Source organism: Fusarium falciforme, chromosome 5 (assembly GCF_026873545.1).
Source record: "Fusarium falciforme chromosome 5, complete sequence".
NCBI classification, from domain to species: Eukaryota; Fungi; Ascomycota; class Sordariomycetes; order Hypocreales; family Nectriaceae; genus Fusarium; species Fusarium falciforme.
This window is the reverse complement of record NC_070548.1, coordinates 4,085,940-4,107,643: the sequence shown is the minus strand read 5'-3', so window position 1 is coordinate 4,107,643 and position 21,704 is coordinate 4,085,940. Positions and strand designations below refer to the sequence as shown.

The window sequence follows — 21,704 nt, the reverse complement described above, 5'->3', positions numbered from 1 at the left end:
TGCCGATTCTATCCCACAACCACATCCAACTCCTTGGCGAAGTCGCGTGAGCTGGCACCAACGTAGCACTTGTACGTGCCCTCATCGAGCCTCCACGCACTGCGGGCTGTATCCTGCGCATTGGGATCGAACCACCAAAAGGCTGTGGCTGCCAACTCAATGCCGATCTTCTTGCTCTCCCCAGAGGCTACAGTGACCTTTCTAAACCCAGCGAGGGCCCTAGGCGCGGATAGGAGGCCACAGCTGCTGATGTGTGCAGAAGGAGACACGTAAAGCTGAACCACTTCACTTCCAAGTAGATTTCCAGTGTTTGTGATGGTAACTTGCACGACAGCACTGGAAGAACCATCTCGGCTCACTTTACCCTTGATGGTTGCGTGAGTGATAGAAAACGTGGTGTAAGACAGGCCATAACCAAAAGGCCACAGTGGCTGAATGTCTTGCTGATCAAACCAGCGATATCCCAACAGGATGCCCTCGCCATACTCGGCCTTGTCAGCGACTGCGTCGCCGGGGAACCACTTGTTGGAGCCGTGGTCCTCAATCCTGCGGGGGAAAGTCAGGGGGAGTTTGCCTGACGGGTTGACGAGCCCGAAAAGGACATCAGCTATGGCGTTTCCACACTCTTGTCCCTGGTACCACGCATGCACAATGGCACTGGCTGCATCAGCCCAAGGCATGCTTATGGCGCAGGCGGACTGTGTCACCACGACCACGTTCTTGTTGGCGGTGCAAACAGCTGAGACAAGTTCATCTGTGCGGCGTGGAAGAGACAGCGATGTCCGATCAGACCCTTCCCTCTCGGTATCGTTGTTATGACCAACTACAAAGATGACGGCGTCTGCATCCTGTGCTGCGCCTACGGCGTTGCGGAACATGGCTTCCTCGTCGTGCCTAAACAGCATGCCAACCCGCACCCCCGAGATCTTATGGAAGAGTGTGTTGTCGTGTGGCTTAGTGGGAGGAGGAACGACGACATTGTCAACCCTCAGCTCGTAAGTCTTGACTGCCTCCAAGACCTTGCTGGAGAAGCACTCTACGCTTCCGCAATTCATAAAGTTCCCACTGATTTCAGTCCACTCTGTATTGTCGATCAGGAGCTCTCCATCTATGAAGAGCTTCGCCTTGCCCGTGTTGGACAAGCTAAAATCATAGACTCCCGTGACGCTGGGACGGAGGAGTCCGGTGGCCCTGTAGCTGAAGATGGTGCCGCGCAGAGGAGCAGGAACGTCTCCGTCGCTCATGAAATAGACGAGGGAATCCTGCCAGAATGTCGTTGCCACGATGTCGCCTTCGAGCCTCTGTCCTGTGAAAAAGTCGACCTGGAGACCCGGAGTGCCACTGCCCGGCCTCGTGAGGCAGTGGCCGATCAAAGGTGGTTGCAAATGCGTAAAAATACCTTGCTCGTAAACTATCTCTATATCCGGGTTTTTCTCTTTAGAGAGAGATATGATCGACTCATATGGGGTGGTGATGTAGTACGGGTTGACGATTGCACTACCGGTTCCGCCGATGGTGGGATTCTTTGCGTTGGGTCCGATGATTGCCAACTTTCGAATGGCTCGCGGATCTAGAGGAAGCAGATTGTCGTTCTTGAGGAGAACAATGCCCTGGGATGCAGCCTCTCTTGTGATTCTGCGGAACTCGGGCGTGTCAGTCTCAGCCTCGTTGGCCGTGATTTCGGCCTCAGCATCGCTGCATATCGTGGTGGTGGAGGGCTGTTCTTCTCGGCCGATAAGCTTGAATTTCTGGAGCAGTTGTAGCAGCCGCTGGACAGAAGGGTCGACATGCTCGGTCTCCGACACCTGGCCCATTTGTACCGCCTCCATCAATGCCTTGCCATATCGAAGCGGAGGGCCCGGCATCTCAAGATCTGTCGTTGCACGGATGCTGTCGACCGTTGAGTTGAGACCGCCCCAGTCACTCATGACCAGGCCCTCATATCCCCACTCCTGGCGAAGAATATCGTGGACGAGATATCGGCTTGTGTCGACATGGTGTCCGTTCACCTTGGGGTAGGCCGTCATCGCAGTCAGAGGTTGAGCCTCGAGCGCCATGTGAAAGGGCCTGAGGTAGATTTCTCGCAGTGTCCTCTCATCAATCTTCTCGTCCATGTTGAACCGACGCGTCTCCATGTCGTTGGCAACATAGTGCTTCATGCAAGCCCCGGTGCCCATACTCTGAACGCCGCGGATGTACGCGGTAGCCATGTTCCCCGTCAGGAACGGATCTTCGCCAAAGTTCTCAAAGTTGCGACCGCCAAATGGAGAGCGGCTGATGTTCATGGTCGGCGCGAGAAGGACATGGGCGCCCTTGCTCTTGGCTTCTGATCCCAGGATGGTGCCGACCTTTTCAACCAGGTCCGGGTCAAAGGTGGCTGCGAGCGAGATTCCACACGGAATATGAGTTGTGTGTGTTCCGTCTGTCCATCGGGAACCGCGCACGCCGGCTGGGCCGTCGCTTGTCTTCAGGCTTTTGATGCCGAGTCGTTCAACCGCTGCAGTTTCCCACATGTTCTTTCCAGATAACAGAGTACATTTTTCCTCCAGCGTCAGAGACTCGAGCAATTTCCTGATCCTGGCTGCGTCAGCCCGGGTATGTTCGGAAATTGCCATGTTCGGGATAGTAGGGAGGGAAGGGGTGGTTCAAGTGTGTCTAGATGAGTCTGAGGTAGAGAAATTGAGTATAGAATTGGCATATGGAGGTTGGAGATGCCAGTTCATCGTCTCTCGATTGAATACATAGACTGCTTCTTCGTATGTACCAAGCCCGTGCTGCCGATCACGGCAAAGCACAGTAGAGTGGAGGAGTAAGTTGGCTGCCAGGCGGAGCGGCGGGATAGTCGCCACTCTCCGGACATGACTCCTTCAGCGGAACCTCTCCGCAGAACCGAAGCCAAGGGTGGGTGGGTCAACAGTGTGATTCGTTTGAGTTGTTTTGATACACGAAGAGAGCCGCTAGCTATTGGTTTGAGTGACTTCCAGTTCTGGTCCGGCTTTGGTCTACGGCCGAGCTGTTCTCGACCGTGTCAGAGGCGAAATGGAGGGCTGGTCTAGGCAAAAGGATCACGGCTGGATCACAGCCTCGGCCGTGAACCAGAAAAACCACTATTAGGTCACGAGGACTACATTCCCTTCCATGATCCATAGAGTCTAGCTCACCAGGTATTCACAACACTTCTTTTCAACAATAAGCACTACTCGTATTATTCGTCTATCAAGAAATGTGACACCCAGAATAGCCAAGTTTGCAAGATGGCATTGATAAGAATATTTCGACATGGCTAGTCACTAGCACTACTGGAGGACATTCGCTGACTGCAGATATACTGCAAATGACAAGACCAACAGGCCAGTCACAAAACTGACCGAGCTAGCATCGCCAGATGAAGATACTAACAACCTGGTGATGATGACGCTTACAATCCCGCCTGCTCCCCATGCCACAAGCGTTCGGCCATATCTAGCCCGGAACCTGGCTGGGTCTGGTTCTTTTGCCTTGATCAGACCAGGAAGAATACCAAAACCTGCGCCATGACCAAAAAGCACGACTGATAAGGCAGCCGCAGCTGTCAGAAGCCCCGGCCACTTTGAGAAGGCAAGGAGAGAGGCGCCTCGTATGTAGAAGAGAGCCAAGAAGGTAAGCCTTGGGCCTGGTCGTGCGGCAAGGACTGGAGCCATGAACCCACCCAGGGCCAGAGTAACCATGAAGCACGGCAGCACTCGAAGGGCATCCCCAGCAAACTCCTGTCCGTGGTAGGATGCTGCGTGCCATAGTGTTGAAAAGACCACCATCCCAGGAAGAGCATTGAAGAACAATAGGAAGTCTTCGAAAGCTACCGCACTTGGCTTTGGCTGGCACCTCTCGGCATTGCCTGGTTTGCGCCTTTCCTTGTCATTAGGGAGCACAGCTTGTGTGGTCACACCAATGACACAGAACGCAACGCCGGCCAGTTGTAGAAGACGTCCCAGTCTCTCTGTATCCAATGACTCAGCGTCTAGGATCAGTGCCAATGCGAAGCATGCTGCTGACCCTGATGAGAAACCCAGAGGGCCTATAGCACTTCTGAGCCGGGAGTGCAGAGGGAAAGCTTGCCCAACCAAAACGACAACAGCGAGATAAGTCCACCCGACGCCGATACCTCCGACTGCCAGGCAAGCGAGCAGGCTCGGAAGGTTCATACGATCTAGAGATATCCCCGTACTAACCACCGCCAGACCCCAGAGACCTGTGCCTGCGGCGGCTGTCGTGCGGGCTCCGACTTTGGTCATGACGGCAGCGCATGAAGCCACTCCGATGGACAGCCCCAGACATGCAGATGCGAAGGGGACTGAGGACCAAGCGTGACTGGTGCGAAGTAGTCGGGGCAGTTCAGCTTGAAGAACGCTCAGGGCGTACACAGTCCCCACGCTAAACATATTGGCAAAGCTGACGAGCGCAACCAGTGGCGCCGACTGCTCGACGGCGGACGATTGAGGGGCCATCGTGCACCTAGTCCAGATGTTGATGGATAATGACTGAGCCAGGGCAAACAAGGACAATTGAGGGAATGAGTTCAAGGAGGGGTGAAGAATAGTGAAGTTGGATTCCAAGAGCTGGAATTTGGTAGAGAAGAAACTGTATGAGGCTCAAGGTACTTATAGCCTCCACTGTCCCGAGCGATGACTGGCGGGCTTTGCGGATTCGCGGCAAGAGTCCCGCTTGGTCTCTCTGAATCTATGGGCCACTTGCGGTAGGCGGCAAGGCATGCCGCTGCTGACCGTAGTAGGGGACGAAGTCAAACGTGTTGGTACAAAGCAAATCTAGAGTTGTTTGTCACGTCAAGTAATGTTGCCTTGCATATTTCTTTTTTTTTTTTTTTTCTCCTCGTCGCGTCCTTCTTCGGCTCGCGTGTCCCATACATCACTAGTCAGGGGGCTGATGAACCTCCTTGGCGCAGTTGAAATCAACAGCCGTCGAGTTCTCGGGGAGCACCCATGGACTAGGATCAGCTGAAGTCACGTCTTGGACCTTCGGAAGGCAGAAAAATGGCCGAGATTAAGAAACGTGTTGCCATGGGCTGACCAGTTTGGCTGCAGACGACCAGCGGCATCGCTTTTCCCCGTTCCTCCCGTTAATTCCGCTTTTGCCGGACAGTCTCTGGTCAAAAGATAAATGGCCATTGTAATAGTGAATGCCTTCCCGGGACAACCCATACATGTTCAGCATTCATTCACAACAATAACCATGTCCCCTTCTATCCGAATCGCCGCCTGTCACGCCGCTCCGGTGTTTCTGTCGGCACGACAGACAACGGCAAAAGCCATCAAGTTAATCAAGCAAGCTGCAAAGAACAAGGCCAATTTGGTTGTCTTTCCCGAGACGTACATTCCTGCCTTTCCCGTCTGGAGCTCGTTACGCCCTCCAACCGAGAACCATGACCTCTTTAAGCGCATGGCCCTCGAATCCGTCTACGCCGACGGTGACGAAGTTCAGGCTATCCGCGCCACGGCAAAACAGCTGGGTATCATGGTCAGCATCGGTCTATCAGAAAAGGTCCGCTCGAGCAGCGCAACTCTTTATAACTCGAATATCCTTATTGGAACCCAAGGGGAGGTCTTGGTCCACCATAGGAAGCTTGTACCAACATTCTTCGAGAAGCTAACCTGGGCACCCGGAGACGGCCACGGATTACAAGTTGCCGAAACCCCCTACGGAAAAATCGGGAATCTGATTTGTGGCGAAAACACCAACCCTCTGGCCCGGTATACTCTGATGGCCCAAGGCGAACAGATTCACATCTCTACCTGGCCACCTATCTGGCCCACCCGCGTTCCGCCTCCTCCCTCCCAAGACGAACCGACCAACCGTGTACCTGAGAAGCCTAACTATGACAACGTCACTGCCAACAGGACTCGTGCTGCCGCTCATTGCTTCGAGGCCAAGTGCTTTGGAGTTCTCTGTTCAGCCGTTCTCAGAGACGACGCCATAAAAACTATTTCGGACGGCTCCCCGTACCTCACTCAGGTGCTGGAACAATCTCAACGTGGTGCAACTCAGTTCCTGGACCCAACTGGAGCGCTTCTGCCTGGGTTCACCGTGGACCCCGAGACGCACGAGCATGTTCCTACTGAATACCTTCAAAAACACGAAGGAATTCTCTATGCAGATATAGACGTTGAGGATTGCATCGAGGGGAAGCAGTATCACGATGTTGTCGGTGGATATCAACGTCTAGATGTCTTTGACTTGAGGGTTAATCGAACTCGCCCGTCTCCGGTGACATTCGTTGAGGAGGACAACAAGCCTCAGTTCCAGGAGCTGAAAGAAAACACTGGGGCGAATGTACCTTAGTTTAGACAAATGCTCCTTTTTCGTGCAGTGATTACTAGGTAATTGCGTTTAATTCTGTCAGAGCACTTCTTGTTGCCGCTTTCAGCATCAGCATTGAAAGGCTTTATTAGGCCCTCGATGTCTTGAAGATCATTTTCTCGATTGTTCCACACCAAAAGCCATGATAATAGGAACAGGGTTTTAAATCCCGAGAGTGTTTGAGATTCATCTAAAGATAGGCCCTGCAACTAGCCATGCCTAACTTTGAATCGTCCTTGGCCACTTTCGGGACCTATGTCGTTTAAGGGTAGGAGGAAAATCCTTGTATGGAATTCTATGTATAGCAGTTGAAGATCCACGTCGGTCATGATTCCCCATCAATTTGAGACCAGCTCCAGTGTTAGTGATACTAGCACCAGGAAACCAACCATCTTCACGAGGTAAAACCACAGGTTATTACCATCAAGATGTATTTCTTATTGTCAAGATATCATCAAAAGCCTTGAACTCAAAGGCATTCATGTCAACCTCTTCTCCTTGATGGCGCGTGCATGCAGCAATCAAGGCCATCTTATACTATTACCTAGTCTAGTCTAGGCAGCCACGCTAACCCCCAGACCCTTGTTTATGGTATGAGCGCCGAGTTATTTAATCCACGGGGGGCTTCGCTCAAACGTAAACCAGGATTCCCCCGCTTTGACAGTTGGCACGGTTCCATCGAACGATCCCGATTCCTGACCATGGCCGAAGAGCAGAATCCTGAGATACCTCCACTCGAGGCCGATGACAATGTAGGAATACACCACAGATTGAATGCCTTTCAAACCTTCTGACCGCCTTGAACTATCTCGCAGCCCGATAACGTGACGGTTGATGATGGCGACTCAGCCCTCGGCGCGGATGGCGCGAGTGACACCACTTCTCTGCGATCTAGCATTTTGAGGTATCGCGAGGAGAATGGCCGGACATATCATGCATACAAGGACGGTGGTAAAGATGCCCAGTCTTACTCTTGTAGACCCGAAGTGACGCCACGTTCACTGACTGAACCGATGCAGTTTACGTCTTCCCAAACGACGAGGTCTTGTTACCCCACACAGCTAGACCATCCGTAGCTTCGTGACTGACTTGACAGGATGCAGACTGAGAACGAGCGACTAGGTACATAGCTTGAGCCCCAACCAAGACCCGTGACGAGCTTATCCGACGCAGATATTCAACATCACTTGTTCGCCCTCACATTTGAAGGGAGACTACATGCTGCTCCCTTGACTCAGCCGCTCCGTCGGGCGTTGGATGCCGGTTGTGGCACAGGGATCTGGGCTATTGACTTTGGTAGAATCCCATCATGGTTGACGAGAACGAGTGCGAATGTTCTAACAAGCGTTTAGCGGACGAGCATCCCGAGTGCGAAGTGATTAATGATCCAGTGGCCAGGGTTGAGTTCACAACTGATCATGCCTCAGGTTACTGGCGTCGATCTAAGTCCCATCCAGCCATCGGCGTAGGCACCGCACAGTCACAATATGCTCAACACTATGCTGACATGTATTCCAGCGTCCCACCCAATGTCTCCTTTTTTGTTGACGATCTTGAAGACGTCTGGGATTACTCGACCAAGTTTGACTTTATCTTTTCGCGCTTCCTCACGGGGTCCATCCGAGACTGGCCCAAGTTCTTCAACCAGAGCTTTGAGTAAAAATGATTGTCCTCTCATTCTCTGCCCTTGTTTAACTAATTGTTGTTCCCAGGTTCCTCAACCCAGGCGGCAAGATCGAAATCATGGATATCATCTACCCCCCTCGATCTGATGACGGTACACTCTCTGAGGACTCACCACTCTACAAGTGGGCGACGTTGCTTCTACGCACCTTTGCCGCCATGGGCTCCCCACTTGATAGCGCGTTGAAGTATAAGGAGCAACTTGAAGCGGCTGGCTTTGTTGATGTTCACGTGGTGCAGCGCAAGTGGCCGATGAATCGTTGGCCCAAGGCCCAGATATACAAGCAAATCGGTAAGACTCCGAGGATAAAGTCTAGATATTCTAGCGGTCGCTCACTATTTGCCATTAGGAACATGGGCTAATCAGAACACCATGGATGCATTGGCGGCGATAAGCTTAGCTGTATTTACACGTCCCGAGGGGCAAGGAGGCCTCGGGTGGACAAGTGAAGAGTTGGAGGTATTTCTCATCGAGGTCCGGAAGGATATCAAAGATCACACTATCCACTCATACTGGCCCATGTAAGTCTGCAGATTTGAATAACCACGGAATCTAGGAGCAAGCTAATCATCTCCCAGTTGGTCAGTATACGCTACGAAACCTGAGTGATAGGAATGAGATTGTGCAGGGCAAACAGGTCGCGACTGGTCGGGTTACAGCTGGAGCTCTACGATCCCAATTTCTTTTTATGTTGTGAATAGTCTATACCTTGGTCCGCTTGTTTGCCGTTCCCTGGGGCCACAGTCGCCAGGTTTAAACGCTAGTATTGTCCTTGCTCTCACACACGCGCCCCTCAACGTAACTTTGTCCTATGAGCGATACAGCCCGATATCCTGATGCTCGACTAAAAGACCACGGCAAGTGTCGGCTACTTTATCCCTTTTCACGATCCTAGCGACACCTAACTCGGTGGTTGCTGAGTCAGTTGGTGATGGGATCGTCTCATCGACACTAAAATGGCAGGTCTCCGCGACGAGCATGGAAGCAAACGCGGCTCTCAATGCAAGTGGCGGGACAATTGCTCTTTCGTCTTGAGCACTGTATTTCCAAGCAAAGTCGGAGCATAAGTAGCGCCATTCTCCCCACAGTGTCGTAATTCTCATGTGCAGCTTAATAATTTGCGTGCATGGGGGCATAAATAGCCCATCTTAAGCCGTAGTACCTAGCCTCAGTGTAGCAATCCATCACCCATCTCATCCCGCCCATCACAACTGCCAAAATGTCTTCAATCTTCCTGTGAGGCTACTATTATGTCTTTACTGGCGTATGCAGATTACTGACACTCTACTCAGCACTGGCGCGTCCGGCTATGTCGGTGGTCAGGTCCTCCGCGAGCTGGTGCGCGGTCACCCAGAGTACGCCATCACGGCTCTCGTTCGCGATGCCAAGTCTGCAGCGACCATTTCGCAGGACTATCCCAAGATTCGCACCGTGATTGGTGATCTTAACGATGGTGACTTGGTGGAGAAAGAGGCATCTGAGGCCTCTGTTGTCGTGCGTGCGTATTACGACTCCAATGGCTGGTGATGACTCTAATAGAGCGTGTAGATGTCGCGTCAAACAGCCACATTGGCAGCGTGCAGGCTATCCACCGCGGCTTGCAAAAGCGACAGACTCCCAGCTACTGGGTTCAAATTTCTGGCGCCAGCGGTCTCGCTGTGGAGGAATTGGCGTCTCCATCCTTCAAGCCTGGAGAGCCTTCAGATGACGTCTGGGATGACCTCGCTGGCGTCGCATCCATCCGAGACCTTCTCAAAGCCCACAAGTCGCGGGCAGTCGACAACTACATCCTGGATGTCGCCAAGCAAACACCTTCCGTCAAGACAGCTCTCGTTCTGCCTCCCATCATCTACGGAAAGGGTCAAGGTCCCATCAAGCAGCGCAGCTACCAGATCCCCGCGCTGGCTAAGGTCGCCCTGGAGAGAGGCCGTGCAGTAAGAGTCGGGCGGGGTCTGAGCCGATGGGGAAACGTTCACGTCGCCGACGTTGCGAGGCTGTTTACCGTTTTGGCTGAGGCTGGCGCGAAGGGAAATGACGATAGCAAGATCTGGGGAGAGGACGGCATCTATTTGACAGGCGTTGGAGAGATTGTGAGTACCGCGTTTCCCGCAATGCACATTGCAGATGCTAACTATTCCCCCCTCAGTCGTGGGCCGACATCTCGGACAGAGTCGCCCAAGCGGCAAAGGACCAGGGCCTTCTGGAGACCACTGAAGTGGAGGAGCTTCACCAGCCCGAGGCCGACACTGTACTGCCCTACAGCTCTGTCCTGTTCGGCAGCAACGCTAGAAGCAACGCCCGTCGTGGCGCTGAGCTGCTGGGATGGAAGCCCACAGAAGAGGGCATTGAGGCCGAGATCCCGAGAGCGGTGGCGGAGGAGGCGGCTGCGAAGCGACAGTCTAGCCTGTAGATAGCAAAAATAACCACCTAATGGAAACCATCTCCTTCTACCTACTATGTATGGAATAAAGATAACAAACCCCTCAGTCATGAGGCCCTTCTCTTCGCCCCGAGAACTCACCACGTCATTCTGCCCCTCTGTGGGGAGAGAGAGAGCGAGGCGGGGTTTTGGCGTCTCACTTCTGGCTTATCCGATTGCTCCATTCAGAGCGGAGGCTGCTTCAAAAAGAGAAGGTTTCCGCGACCCAGTTTCGCAAAGGGAACGAGCTGTAGTCACCAGCATCGCCAACTTGACTCGGGAAGAGAAGAGGAGAAGCTTCCATCATCAATCGGATACTGTTTCCGGTCGCCGCTCTCAAAGGTACAAGAAACCAGCTTCGCCAACACCAGACCCAAGCTCGTTATCCCCAGATCGCTAAACCCTTGTTCTTTTTGCAGTAATTATTCGTCATGGCGCCTCCCTCTGTTGAATTGACGGCTCCGAATGGAGTCAAGTGGTCTCAGCCCACTGGCCTGTTTATCGGCAACGAGTTTGTCGCTTCGTCCAGCGGCAAGACAATTACTTCTATTGACCCTGCGTATGTTCAATCAGCATCGATTTGTTAATGCAATTACTGACATTAGTACTGTAGCACTGAGGAAGTCATTGCCACTGTGCAAGCCGCCGATGCTGAAGACATCGACAAGGCCGTCAAGACTGCCAGAGCTGCCTTGCGCCACGAGTCATGGAAGAAGCTTCCTGCCTCTGACCGCGGCCAATTGATGTACCGTCTGGCTGAGCTGATCGAGTCCAAGAAAGAGCTCTTTGCCACCATTGACGCTTGGGACAATGGCAAGACATACATCGAGACGCTGGAGAACGATCTCGTCGAGGCCGTCGGCGTTATCCGCTATTATGCTGGCTGGGCCGATAAGACGTTTGGCCAGACCATCAGCACAAACCCTCAAAAGTTCGCCTACACAATCCGCCAGCCCATTGGCGTTGTCGCGCAGATCATCCCTTGGAACTACCCCCTCTCCATGGCTACGTGGAAACTCGGACCTGCCCTCGCCTGCGGTAATACTGTTGTCCTCAAGGCCGCCGAACAAACACCTCTGAGCATCCTCGTCCTGGGAGAGCTCATCAAGGAGGCCGGGTTCCCCCCGGGAGTCGTCAACATCGTCAATGGACTTGGCAGAGACACGGGAGCTGCCTTGGTGCAACATCCTCTTGTGGACAAGATCGCCTTTACCGGTTCCACGGCGACGGCTGCCAGCATCATGGGCGTCGCTGCAAAGACGCTCAAGAACATCACCCTAGAGACTGGCGGCAAGTCGCCATTGCTCGTCTTTGACGATGCGGACCTGGAGCAGGCGGTCAAGTGGTCGCACTTTGGCATCATGTCCAACCAGGGACAGATTTGCACTGCCACGTCGAGAATCCTGGTCCAAGACACCATCTACGACGCCTTCATCAAGAAGTTTATCGACACTCTCAATGTCGTGAGCAGAGTTGGCAACCAATGGGATAAGGATACATACCAGGGTCCTCAGGTGTCCAAGGTCCAATACGAGAGGGTTCTCGAGTACATCGACATTGGAAAGAAGGAGGGCGCTGTCGTGGCAGCTGGAGGTCACCCTCTCAAGGTTGGAGACTCCGATAAGGGCTTCTTCATCGCCCCGACAGTCTTTACTGAGGTCAAGCCCTCGATGCGCGTCTACCGTGAAGAAATCTTTGGTCCTGTCGTGGTGATCACCACCTTCAAAACCGAGGAGGAAGCTATTGAGCTTGCCAACGATACCACATACGGACTGGGAGCCGCTGCCTTTACTACAAACCTGGAGAAGGCTCATCGGGTTGCGGCCGAGATCGAGGCCGGCATGGTCTGGATCAACAGCAGTCAAGACTGTGACCCTCGCGTGCCATTCGGAGGTGTCAAGCAGAGCGGTATTGGCAGGGAGCTCGGTGAGGCAGGTCTCGAAGCCTACACACAGATCAAGGCCGTTCATGTAAACATGGGGACCAAGCTGTAAAGTAAAAGCATTCTCGCTCAAAACAATTAATAGACAAGATTGAATCACCATTCTGAACCAGTTTATAATTTGCTAAAGTAGATTAGACATAGAAAACTGTCTCTGGTGATAGAAAACCGGAAAAGCCAGACTACTATACGAACAGGGGAATATACAAAGAAAAATGTCTGTCTGTCTAAACAGAGGATATAAAAGCCAGGACCTTTGAACCACCGTCCCATTACCGACCGCAAAAGACAATCTCAAAGACTCCAGATCCTAAACTCTCAACCCAATAACGTGCGTGATTACCCAGAAACAAGTTTCGTCATCTTACAATGCCCGTTGTCCATCGTCTAGTGAGCCTTCTCCGACGGCTTGGCGGCGTACTCCATCAGGATGTCGACGGCCTCGTCCCAGCCTCTTGAGGCGGCAATCTCAGTCACGCTTCGGCCAAGCTCGTCCTTGACATCGAGGTCAAAGCCAGCCTTCTCGCCGAGCAGGCGGAGGATGTCCTCGTCGCCGTTCTCGACGGCCTGCATCACACCGTTCCAGCCACGGTACAGCTTGTTGGGGTCGGCGCCGTGCTCCAGGAGGAACTCCAGGATATCACCGTCGCCGCGGTATCTTCGCAGGGCCTTGACCACGGGGAGATGCTCGCCGGGGGCGTTGATGTCTGCGCCACCCTCGTTGATGAGGAAGTAGACAATTTCCTTGCGATCCTCTCGGATGGCAGAGGTCAGCGGTGAAAAGACACCACCGTTCTTGTCCTCGACCGAGACGCCGGCGGCGAGGAGCAGCTTGACGGAATCCAGCTGGTTGGCGACGACGGCCATCTCCATGACTCCCTTGAAGGCCCGGGGCTCGGCGAGCACAGAGAGGACTCGCTTGAGGACGGGAGGGTTGCGGACGGCCATGCACACAGGCCAGTCCTGACCACGGACGTTGGGGTCTGCGCCGCGGGTCAAAAGAAGGTCGACCATCTCGATCCTGTTCTCTCGGATGGCGGTAGTGAGAGGGGAGTGGCCCTTGGGGTTCTTGTCGTTGGGGCTCATGCCCTGGTCGAGGAGCCAGTTCAGGGCCTCCATGTTGTTGACGCTAACAGCAGTCTCGACAATGCCCTTGGGAGAGTTGAGGTTAACGCCAGCCTCGACAAGAGCAGGGAGGAAGTGAAGGCGGTTATGTGTGATACACTTGAAGGCCGGGTACTCGGCGGCGGGAATGTTGGGGTCAGCGCCGTTGGCCAGGAGAAGAGTGAAGATGTCGCTTCGGTTGTCACGGATGGATGTGCAGAGAGGTGTATATGTGTTGTCCTTCTTCGCGTTGGGATCCACCTTGGCGTTGAGGAGGACCTTGACGGACTCGATGTTGTTGACACTGGCAGCGAGTTCCATGATACCAGGGCACTTCTTGGGGTCAGCTCCATGGGAGAGGAGGACCTGCAAGCAGGCAGTCTGGTAGGTGGCGGGCCAGAGCATGTGCTTGGGACCAGGCAGGTTGGGGTTGGCCTTGTGGTCAAGCAGGCTGGTGACGATGTCGACCCTGGAGTTCTGGATAGCCTCAAAGAGAGCGGTCTTGCCTTCTCTGCTCTTGGCGTCGGGATCGGCGCCGTAGTCGAGGATGAGGTCGACGAACTTCTTGGGCGTCTTCTTATTGATGGCGCTGATGAGAAGAGTCTCACCAGTAGCCGTAAGCTGGTTGGGGTCGCCACCATAGATGAGGAGAAGGTGGGCAAAGTTGACCTTGTTGGCGATGGCAGCGGCGGCCATGGCCGTCTCATTGTCCGGGCCACGAGTGAAGTTAGGGTCGGCGCCATACTTGAGGAGAGGAACGGCGCCAGCGAGGAAGGACTTCTCGACAGCAGCGAAGAGAGGTGTGACACCATCGCGATCAGTGCCATTGGGGTCAGCGCCGAAGAGCAGGAGAAGACGGACAGCCTCGGCGTCGGTGTTCAGGACGGCTTCCTTGAGAGCCATGTGCTCGGGTCCAGTGTTGGGCGAGACGCCGCGATCCAGAAGCTGCTCAATGAGCTTGTGGTTCTTGCCACGGACAGCAGAGATGAGAGCCGTCTTGAGGTTGGCGGCATCAGCGCCGGCAGTATTCCTAGGGTTCCATCGAGGCATGCTGAACGGATCAGCCTTGAGTCGGACAACCTTGGTTCCGCCATTGAGGTCAAGACCAGAGAGTTCCTCGAGGGAAGCTTCGCTGTCGGAGAGAGTGGTGTGCTGGGAGCGAGTCTCATGCGACTCGTCAAAGGTGCTCATGCGATCAAAGGTCGCGGTAGTTCCAGAGTGATATCGCTCGTTGGAGCTGATGGAGCTGGCAGTGTTGATGTGGTTGGTGCCTCCGTAAACTCGGAGGTCGGCAAGGCCAGGGCTGAGAGGCTCCTGGGTCATGGATGAGGTGCGCTCGGCCCAGGGCAGAGGAGGCAATGGGGGTTGGTTGGTGCTGATGACACTATGGCCTTCAAGACCGCGGTGCTGAGAGGCCGACGAAGGCCTGTACTGTGATCCATGGCCTTCAGACTTGGCCCGGGAGACACCAGCGCGAGTGTCCATGCGATCGAGGGCGGCGGCGAGGCCAGTGTACCCGATTCCAAGCTCGTTCTCAATCTTCTCGTTGCCCAGACTCCACTGGAACATCAAGGCGCTCATGCGAAGGCTCTCGCGCGTGCGGCCGAGGGCGATGATCATCTTCTCGATATCATTGTCACCAAAGATTCGTCCCCATCCACGTCGCATGCGACCCATGGCGCCCTTGCGCTCGTTCTCGAGGAACTTGCCCAGCATCTGGTCGAGGAGCTGGAAGTCGGCCTGGGTGACGCGGAACTTCTTGCTCAGCTCCGAGATGACATCGCCGGGGAAGGTCTGCTGATTACGGATGCACTCGCCGAGACCTGCTTCAATAGAGAAGAGGATTTCGCACGTGTCGAGGAAGTCGTGGGCCAGGACGTCGAGGCCGTGAGGCTGCTTGGTGAGCATGGTCAGATACTCGAGCATGCGGACCGAGATGCGGTCGCCGAGCGCCGTCGTCTTGTGGCAGAGCTCGAGGCACGCCGTCTGGGCCTTGGTTGAGTTGGCCATGACGTTGCTCTTCTTGGTGGTGAGGGATCGAGGCAGCGGGCTGGGGTAGAGCTGGGAGTGCTGTGAGAGCGACGAGGCGCTTGAGTAGATGCGCTGCTGCTGTTGTTGCTGTAGCTGTAGCTGTTGTATCTGCTGCTGTTGTTGCTGGAGGAGCTGCTGCTGCTGCTGAAGGAGAGTCTGGTGCTGCTGGGGCGTGCCCGGGAAGAGGTGATGATGGTGTTGTTGTTGTTGAGGAGGAGTCCTCGGACGAGCCAACGAGCTGGGCAGAGACGGGGTGCTGGGGGATGAGGGGAGACCGAGCGCTTCTTTGGATACCAAGGAAAAGGACTCCCGGGGTCCAAGAGCAAGGGCTTCGATGAAAGAGTATTCCTTGTCTACTCTCTCTTGTCTCTCTGCGGTTCCCAATGCGAGATGCTGCGAGTTCATCATTGAAGACGAGACGGGATAGATGTACGGACGAGGCTCCCTCTTTAGAGGAATTCAGGACGCGGGAGCAACTGCCTTTATGGCGCCCAAGCCAGAGTCGGCCCAGGCCCTATTGAGCTGTGGTCGCGGCCGCTCAGGTCCCAGAAGACGTGCCATCTCGACCTTGGCTCTCCGTTCCGTGCCTGACCAGCCGCAACATCTGCGCTGCGCTACGCTCTGACGGCAGGCATGAGGAGGAGGGTGTCGTCTGGCGCGCTACGGATCTGCCGGACTGTGCAGCCCAGTTTCAGTAGCGCAGTCACATTAACGCCCCAAGATCCAGGGGCCCACTCAGCGGACTCGATCGTGCTTGGGTGAAAGGTAGGGAGGCCCTGCTAGACGGCGCTTTGACACGGGGATGCCCCTTGAATCCGTCATGAGAGTTGCATGGCGCCGTCCTGTATCGTAGCCGAGACCTTGGGAGCCCACCAGATGAACGGGCCTCCTTCCCTGCATGGGATAGGACGTTGTGATCGTCATCTATATCAGACGGAGTAACAATGTCGACAATTACCCTGGACTTGAGTAAGATTGACTTGCAGGAAGCAGGGCAGGCAAGGTAAGGCAAAGCCGGCAAGGCAAGCCTATCATGCCCGAATACTACATACACGAGGAGAGGACAACATCAGTGCGCTCGGACTGGCTCTTCAGGAGGGAGCTAGAGAAACAAGACGAGAGGGGGGGCATGTACGGGCTGCAACCAGCCAGCCAGCCAGAGCCCGCGGGGGCAACGCGAGGCTTTACCCGTCTCTGGCGATGGGTGTGCAGAAGACAGGCAGAGAGAGAGGCACGACACAGATCGGCATAAGCTTTGACAAAGCCCGCGGTGCAGACGCTAAACCCAGGATAACCTGACAACCGCCGTGACGCGCAATGGACCAGACAGACAGCCCGCCCATCCCATCTTACAGCTCCCCCAGCCCAGCAAGCACAGCGCAGCTCCTCCCGCTCACAGCGGCTGAGATGGTACGTCGGGACAAAAGACATGGCTGGCTGGGCGACAGAGACATGGCACCAGAGGCGTCGTTTGGAGTGACGAATGGACTGGTCCAGATCGGGAACCTTGCCGGTAGCGCCAGGAGGACCCGAGGGGAGCTAATCATGGCGATCTGGACTGCGCTTTAGCACGCATCGGAGCTTTTGCATCACCTCACCAGTGTTTTCTACGATCAAAGGCCTGCTAAAAGGCAACTAACTATCGGACCCGCCAGTAGAGGACCTTACCCACTGTAAGTCAGCCACTGTCCAGTCTCCGGCCTCGGCTGAGTGAGACATTTCGATGCACTTGGTTTCCTTTCTTTTTCCTTCCCTCCCCTCACAGAGAGCCCGGCCCCCAGATCCTGGGGATTTTCGAGGTTTTACTTTTTCTTCTTTGACAGAAGGACGCTAGAGAAGGTTTTTAACTACCAGACGGGCGTTCCTGGCGCCAGAACAAAAGAGGACGAGAAGGAAAAAAACTGGGTGTGCCTGTCCCCTTGCTTGCCCCGAGTACCGAAATACGGGCAGATGGTGATGAGTTCACGGGCCCCCTGCTGATGTGGTGCGCTGATGTCTCATGTGCAGCATCATTTTTGTATCAGTGCGTTTGCAGCCGCGTGCCTCAGTTTATTCCTCTGCCTGTCCATCTCTCGTGTATCTCAATGAAGAAACCCTTGCCGCCCCCCCTTGAGAGACCCAGAGACACAATTAATTGGAAACCCGGTATGTAGCCACCTGGGCTGAGCCACCGCATCTAAGCGACGGGATACGCTGCTGCATGATGCGCGATAATTTCAGGGTTTGGGTAAATTTGAAAGACATACCAGCCTCCAAAGCCATGCAGTCACTTTCTCGCCCATTCATTCATTCATTCATTCAATTCCTCATGTCCAACCACCGCCCCCCGGTCCACAGCAGAACAGTCGCAATCTCTGCAATCTACGGTGTGGCAATCGACAATGTGCAGATAGTTTCTGCCCCCATTTCTCCCACCAAGCAAAAGAGTCTCGCCAAGTCGCCACCGCCGTCACGACCGAAACAGGCCATCTGCCACGTGGGGATAGGCTGCTAACCTGGGTTATGCAAGGGCAAAGGCGTTCTCTTGACTGAGGCCCAGACAAGTTCAAACCACCACCCCCCATCAATCCAGCAGGAACTGAGCCCAAAGCTCCGAGGCTGCTGGTTGGATGACCCCCCTCTCCTCTCGACAACTATCTCCGGATTAAGCATCGCGTGTGGCTCCAAACCCGAGTGTCACTTCCACTAGCGCTGCACTACATATCGCCGGCGTGGAAAAGGGGTCAAGGAAGGGCGTGCTCCTTGCGACACAGACCCGTTGGCTCATTCATGTCTACGAGCGACGAGAGTGAAGAAGAAGGGGGCAAAAAAACATGTTTCCGATTGTGACGGCGATGCGTGAAAAGAGACCAGTCGCAAATAGGCGGCAGTGGCGGCACCTTGACAAGGCTTCACAGCAGTCTGTAGCCACAAGGCGCGTAGCCCACCTCTAGGAATTGCTTTTTGGTCCCCATATGATCAATCAGCTGTCATGGACCCGTCCATCTCCATTCCCGCCAAGGTTCCCAAGGAACCGGGACCGTTCCCAAGCTTGTTTCTGTATCCATCCATTCACACAATGGATTCACTCTCGGCAGTCCCGTTGGTGCCCGCATCGGAAACGGCACCTCTCACCAAGCCAGATGGCGTCCCAGCCATGGTGGCCGTGTTTGCTTCATTCCTGGTCCTGGGGAAAGACGAAGAAGCAAAAAAAGAGAAAAATCTCGAGCCCAATTTCTCATTCCTTCTTACCGCGCAAGGCGACCATCATTTCCCTCCCTACATTGGGCATCACCCACTCTGCTTGGCACCCAGGTGGTTTTGATGTAAGGGAGTCGTCCGTTGGAGAACACACGTCATACTGAGATGCCAGCCGATGACGGTTCATGTCTTGATATCTGACGTCTGGGGTCTGATATCTGACAGATTGTCTGAAAGTGATCCATCATCACGTTGGCAGCCGAGACTTGCATGCCCTCTGAGCAAAGAGGCTGAACAAGATGCTCCCATCCTTGGAATGCCCCCAGAAACCTTGGTTCACGCCAAGCATCTCCACCAATCCATGCCCAATCAAACACGGAAAAAAGTTTGCCTCTAGCATCTGGGCCTCAGCCCCGTGACCAAAAGCAAAGAGAGAGGAGGCTCTCACAAGAAGAAAGTACAGTGCCCCCCGTGGCAACAGAGCCGCCTGTCCTTTCGTCGAGTTTGCATCTGTGCGGATCTCACATCTTGCATAATATGGCTGCTGACCCGAGATTCGAGCCGTCCGGCCTCGTACTTGCCGGGCGGCACGGCAATCTGCAATGTCAAAGCCCGTAACGCCACATTGTACCGGGGGAGAGCGGCCAGTTACAGACAGTCCTCACCTCCCCTCAATTTGCCCTGACTTGACTGTGGCTGGCTCATTCACCCATCGAGGTGGGATATCAATTAAACCCAGCTCTGTTCGACCCTGGGAGGGTGCCATCACCAACAAACTCTATCCAAGCCTTAGTGCCAGGGCGGGCTCTGGGCAGAGTGAATTTTGTCCACTGAGAGGCCAGGGCATTCTTGGTCGAAACAATTTAGGAGCCATTCAGTACCCTCTTTGTCAAAGTGTTGAGGCCAAAATCCTTGCACGACGTGGTATTCATCACCACCTCGAAATAGCTTCAATAACAACACCGTTCTGCCCCTCATGGCCAGTGCCATCCTCCCCCGGGCTCGGATATATCGATCATCCAAAAAGACGTTTGACCATTGTCCCCGTCTGAACGCTTGGACTTCAGCTCCGGAGACGCTAAAAATGTTGCTAACAAGTTTTGGCTCCAACTTGTCAACATCACTTCCCGTCCCCCAACACACCAAGATTGAGAATGGTCTGAGCGTTTTTTGAACAAAAAAAGCCACAAGACTCTCGTCGAATCCGGCAGACCGGAACGCGGAGCGTCGTTTGACTCGGGAAAGGGGCATTAGAGTCAGGCACATGTCAGTGACTCACACAGCGCTCACCACCTGTGGCTTGCTGTGGGTGTGTAGGGTAGGCATTGGATGTAGGAATGGCAAAGATGGATGAGCAATCAGGCTGTGCTGGTAGACTTGTAGGGGTGGTCAAGTGATGTCGTAACAATCCGTATTCGATCATATTAAGACCTTGGCAAGTTTCAATTGCCCTGCCAAGGTGGAACTGTACTTTTGTCGCTGTACCATGCAATTCATAGAATGCGGCTCGATTTCCGCGAATTCACCCACCGCCATCACTCGAAACGACGCCATGTCTAGTGTCTCACCAACTTCAACGGAGCTCCTTCATGACTCGCACCCGTATTTATAAGACCGGCGATGTACCCATCTGCGGTTCGATCTACAAATCTATATCGCTTCGAACTCCTGCAATGTGTATTGATGCTGACTGATCTGCATGCAACTCTCGATGAGATAGGGAACGGCCGACCAAAGCAAGCAACAGGGTCATTTCGGCAGTTCGAATGAGTCCACTGACACGCGAATCATTTCTGAATAGGGAAGAGAAAGTATCGGGCCTGAAGAAACAAGGCTGCCGTTTCATTCACCGCAAGTCAGCCAAGGCATGGCGGGTTAAGGGGGCTGACTATCTAGGCTGTTACTGATTGTTCGAATAGCAGGCTCCAGGACTGGCAAGTCCTGGCAAGCTATGGTTGATATACCCCATTCATCTTTATCAAGCGACCCGAATCGAGCACATGCCACAACAACAAAAGCTGTCAACGGCCGTATTTACGAACCGCGCTTACACGAAACAGACCGAGTGGTGAAAAGGCTGTTAGCACGATGGCCAGACACATTTTTTCACTGCCAAATTCCGAAGCCAATGACGGATACAGCATTTGCTTGAGACCCTCAGACGATGATTTGATAGACTGTCGCGTCTAGTGACTGCATATACATAGCTCCGTCGCACGATTACCAGACAAAGAGACCAATCGGACGAGACGAGCGAGACTGGAATGACAACTACAATAGAGCGGAAGCATGGTGAACACAAGAGCGTTACTACCAGTCTAGAAATGGCACTTGGTGATGCCATTCTGGAGAACTTTTGAGAGGGATGACATGTCCAACCCGGTGTAGAGAGTCATTCCCACAGGTAACTGCTCATCTGAATCTGAAGGAGACCTAGGAGTTCTAGATCTCCGTCATTCTGGAGGGGAATATTCATCACACAAAGCGACAATAACGAAGAAACATAATACCCACCCCCCATCCGGATGTACCTCGATGCAAAGAGGCTTATCAGTTCGCCTTTGTCCCGGTACTGCCCAGATTCCCTGTTTCGGCCTTCATGATCACAACCACAGCCCAGAGGCTCCGAATCCCATCATCGCGCGTCTTGCTCGATGCTTTAGACATTTAACATAACACCCAAGGCAGACAATCGGATACTCCATACCTATGCGATGACATGAACCTTGATCTAAACTTGTCAATGAGACAAACATGTGCCTGGCTGACTCGATGCTGACAGAAACATGGCCCCATTCCCAAGCAGACGGCGCGGAACTAGGCCAACTGTCAAATCCAATAACCCTCACGTCAAATGCCAGACCAGTGGTTCGCCGACGCTTCCGATCAAAGACGGCCGATGGCAATTCCCCCGCTAATAACATTCATGTGACGAGGCCCGGGTCTAGACCAACAAGGTTAACCGCCGCGGTGGTGACAGCTTTGACCGAGTC

At 54.0% G+C, this 21,704-nt stretch overlaps 6 protein-coding genes across 6 annotated transcripts; 4 read left to right on the top strand and 2 right to left on the bottom strand.

Moving 5' to 3' along the window:
* Positions 1-8: 8 nt before the first annotated feature.
* NCS54_00752300 (Beta-glucosidase) lies at positions 9-2,615 on the bottom strand (the record flags this gene model as incomplete). Its single annotated transcript, XM_053152947.1, has 1 exon — positions 9-2,615. The coding sequence occupies one exon, from the start codon at positions 2,613-2,615 to the stop codon at positions 9-11; it is 2,607 nt and encodes an 868-aa protein (XP_053008922.1).
* A 2,611-nt stretch (positions 2,616-5,226) lies between these two features.
* On the top strand, positions 5,227-6,333 carry NCS54_00752200 (Aliphatic nitrilase; the record flags this gene model as incomplete). The annotated part of the gene is made up of 1 exon (XM_053152946.1): positions 5,227-6,333. The coding sequence occupies one exon, from the start codon at positions 5,227-5,229 to the stop codon at positions 6,331-6,333; it is 1,107 nt and encodes a 368-aa protein (XP_053008921.1).
* Positions 6,334-7,052: 719 nt separating this feature from the next.
* NCS54_00752100 (Hypothetical protein) lies at positions 7,053-8,644 on the top strand (the record flags this gene model as incomplete). The annotated part of the gene is made up of 11 exons (XM_053152945.1): positions 7,053-7,103; positions 7,167-7,302; positions 7,371-7,398; positions 7,448-7,473; positions 7,525-7,647; positions 7,704-7,726; positions 7,779-7,816; positions 7,870-8,007; positions 8,064-8,326; positions 8,385-8,556; positions 8,614-8,644. 11 exons carry the CDS (start codon positions 7,053-7,055, stop codon positions 8,642-8,644), a joined length of 1,029 nt encoding a protein of 342 aa, XP_053008920.1.
* A 601-nt stretch (positions 8,645-9,245) lies between these two features.
* NCS54_00752000 (NAD(P)-bd-dom domain-containing protein) lies at positions 9,246-10,445 on the top strand (the record flags this gene model as incomplete). The annotated part of the gene is made up of 4 exons (XM_053152944.1): positions 9,246-9,271; positions 9,328-9,533; positions 9,584-10,125; positions 10,182-10,445. The coding sequence occupies exons 1-4, from the start codon at positions 9,255-9,257 to the stop codon at positions 10,443-10,445; spliced, it is 1,029 nt and encodes a 342-aa protein (XP_053008919.1). The 5' UTR covers positions 9,246-9,254.
* Positions 10,446-10,885: 440 nt separating this feature from the next.
* Positions 10,886-12,448, top strand: NCS54_00751900 (Aldedh domain-containing protein; the record flags this gene model as incomplete). The annotated part of the gene is made up of 2 exons (XM_053152943.1): positions 10,886-11,013; positions 11,068-12,448. 2 exons carry the CDS (start codon positions 10,886-10,888, stop codon positions 12,446-12,448), a joined length of 1,509 nt encoding a protein of 502 aa, XP_053008918.1.
* A 335-nt stretch (positions 12,449-12,783) lies between these two features.
* On the bottom strand, positions 12,784-15,939 carry NCS54_00751800 (Hypothetical protein; the record flags this gene model as incomplete). Its single annotated transcript, XM_053152942.1, has 1 exon — positions 12,784-15,939. The coding sequence occupies one exon, from the start codon at positions 15,937-15,939 to the stop codon at positions 12,784-12,786; it is 3,156 nt and encodes a 1,051-aa protein (XP_053008917.1).
* Positions 15,940-21,704: the final 5,765 nt, after the last annotated feature.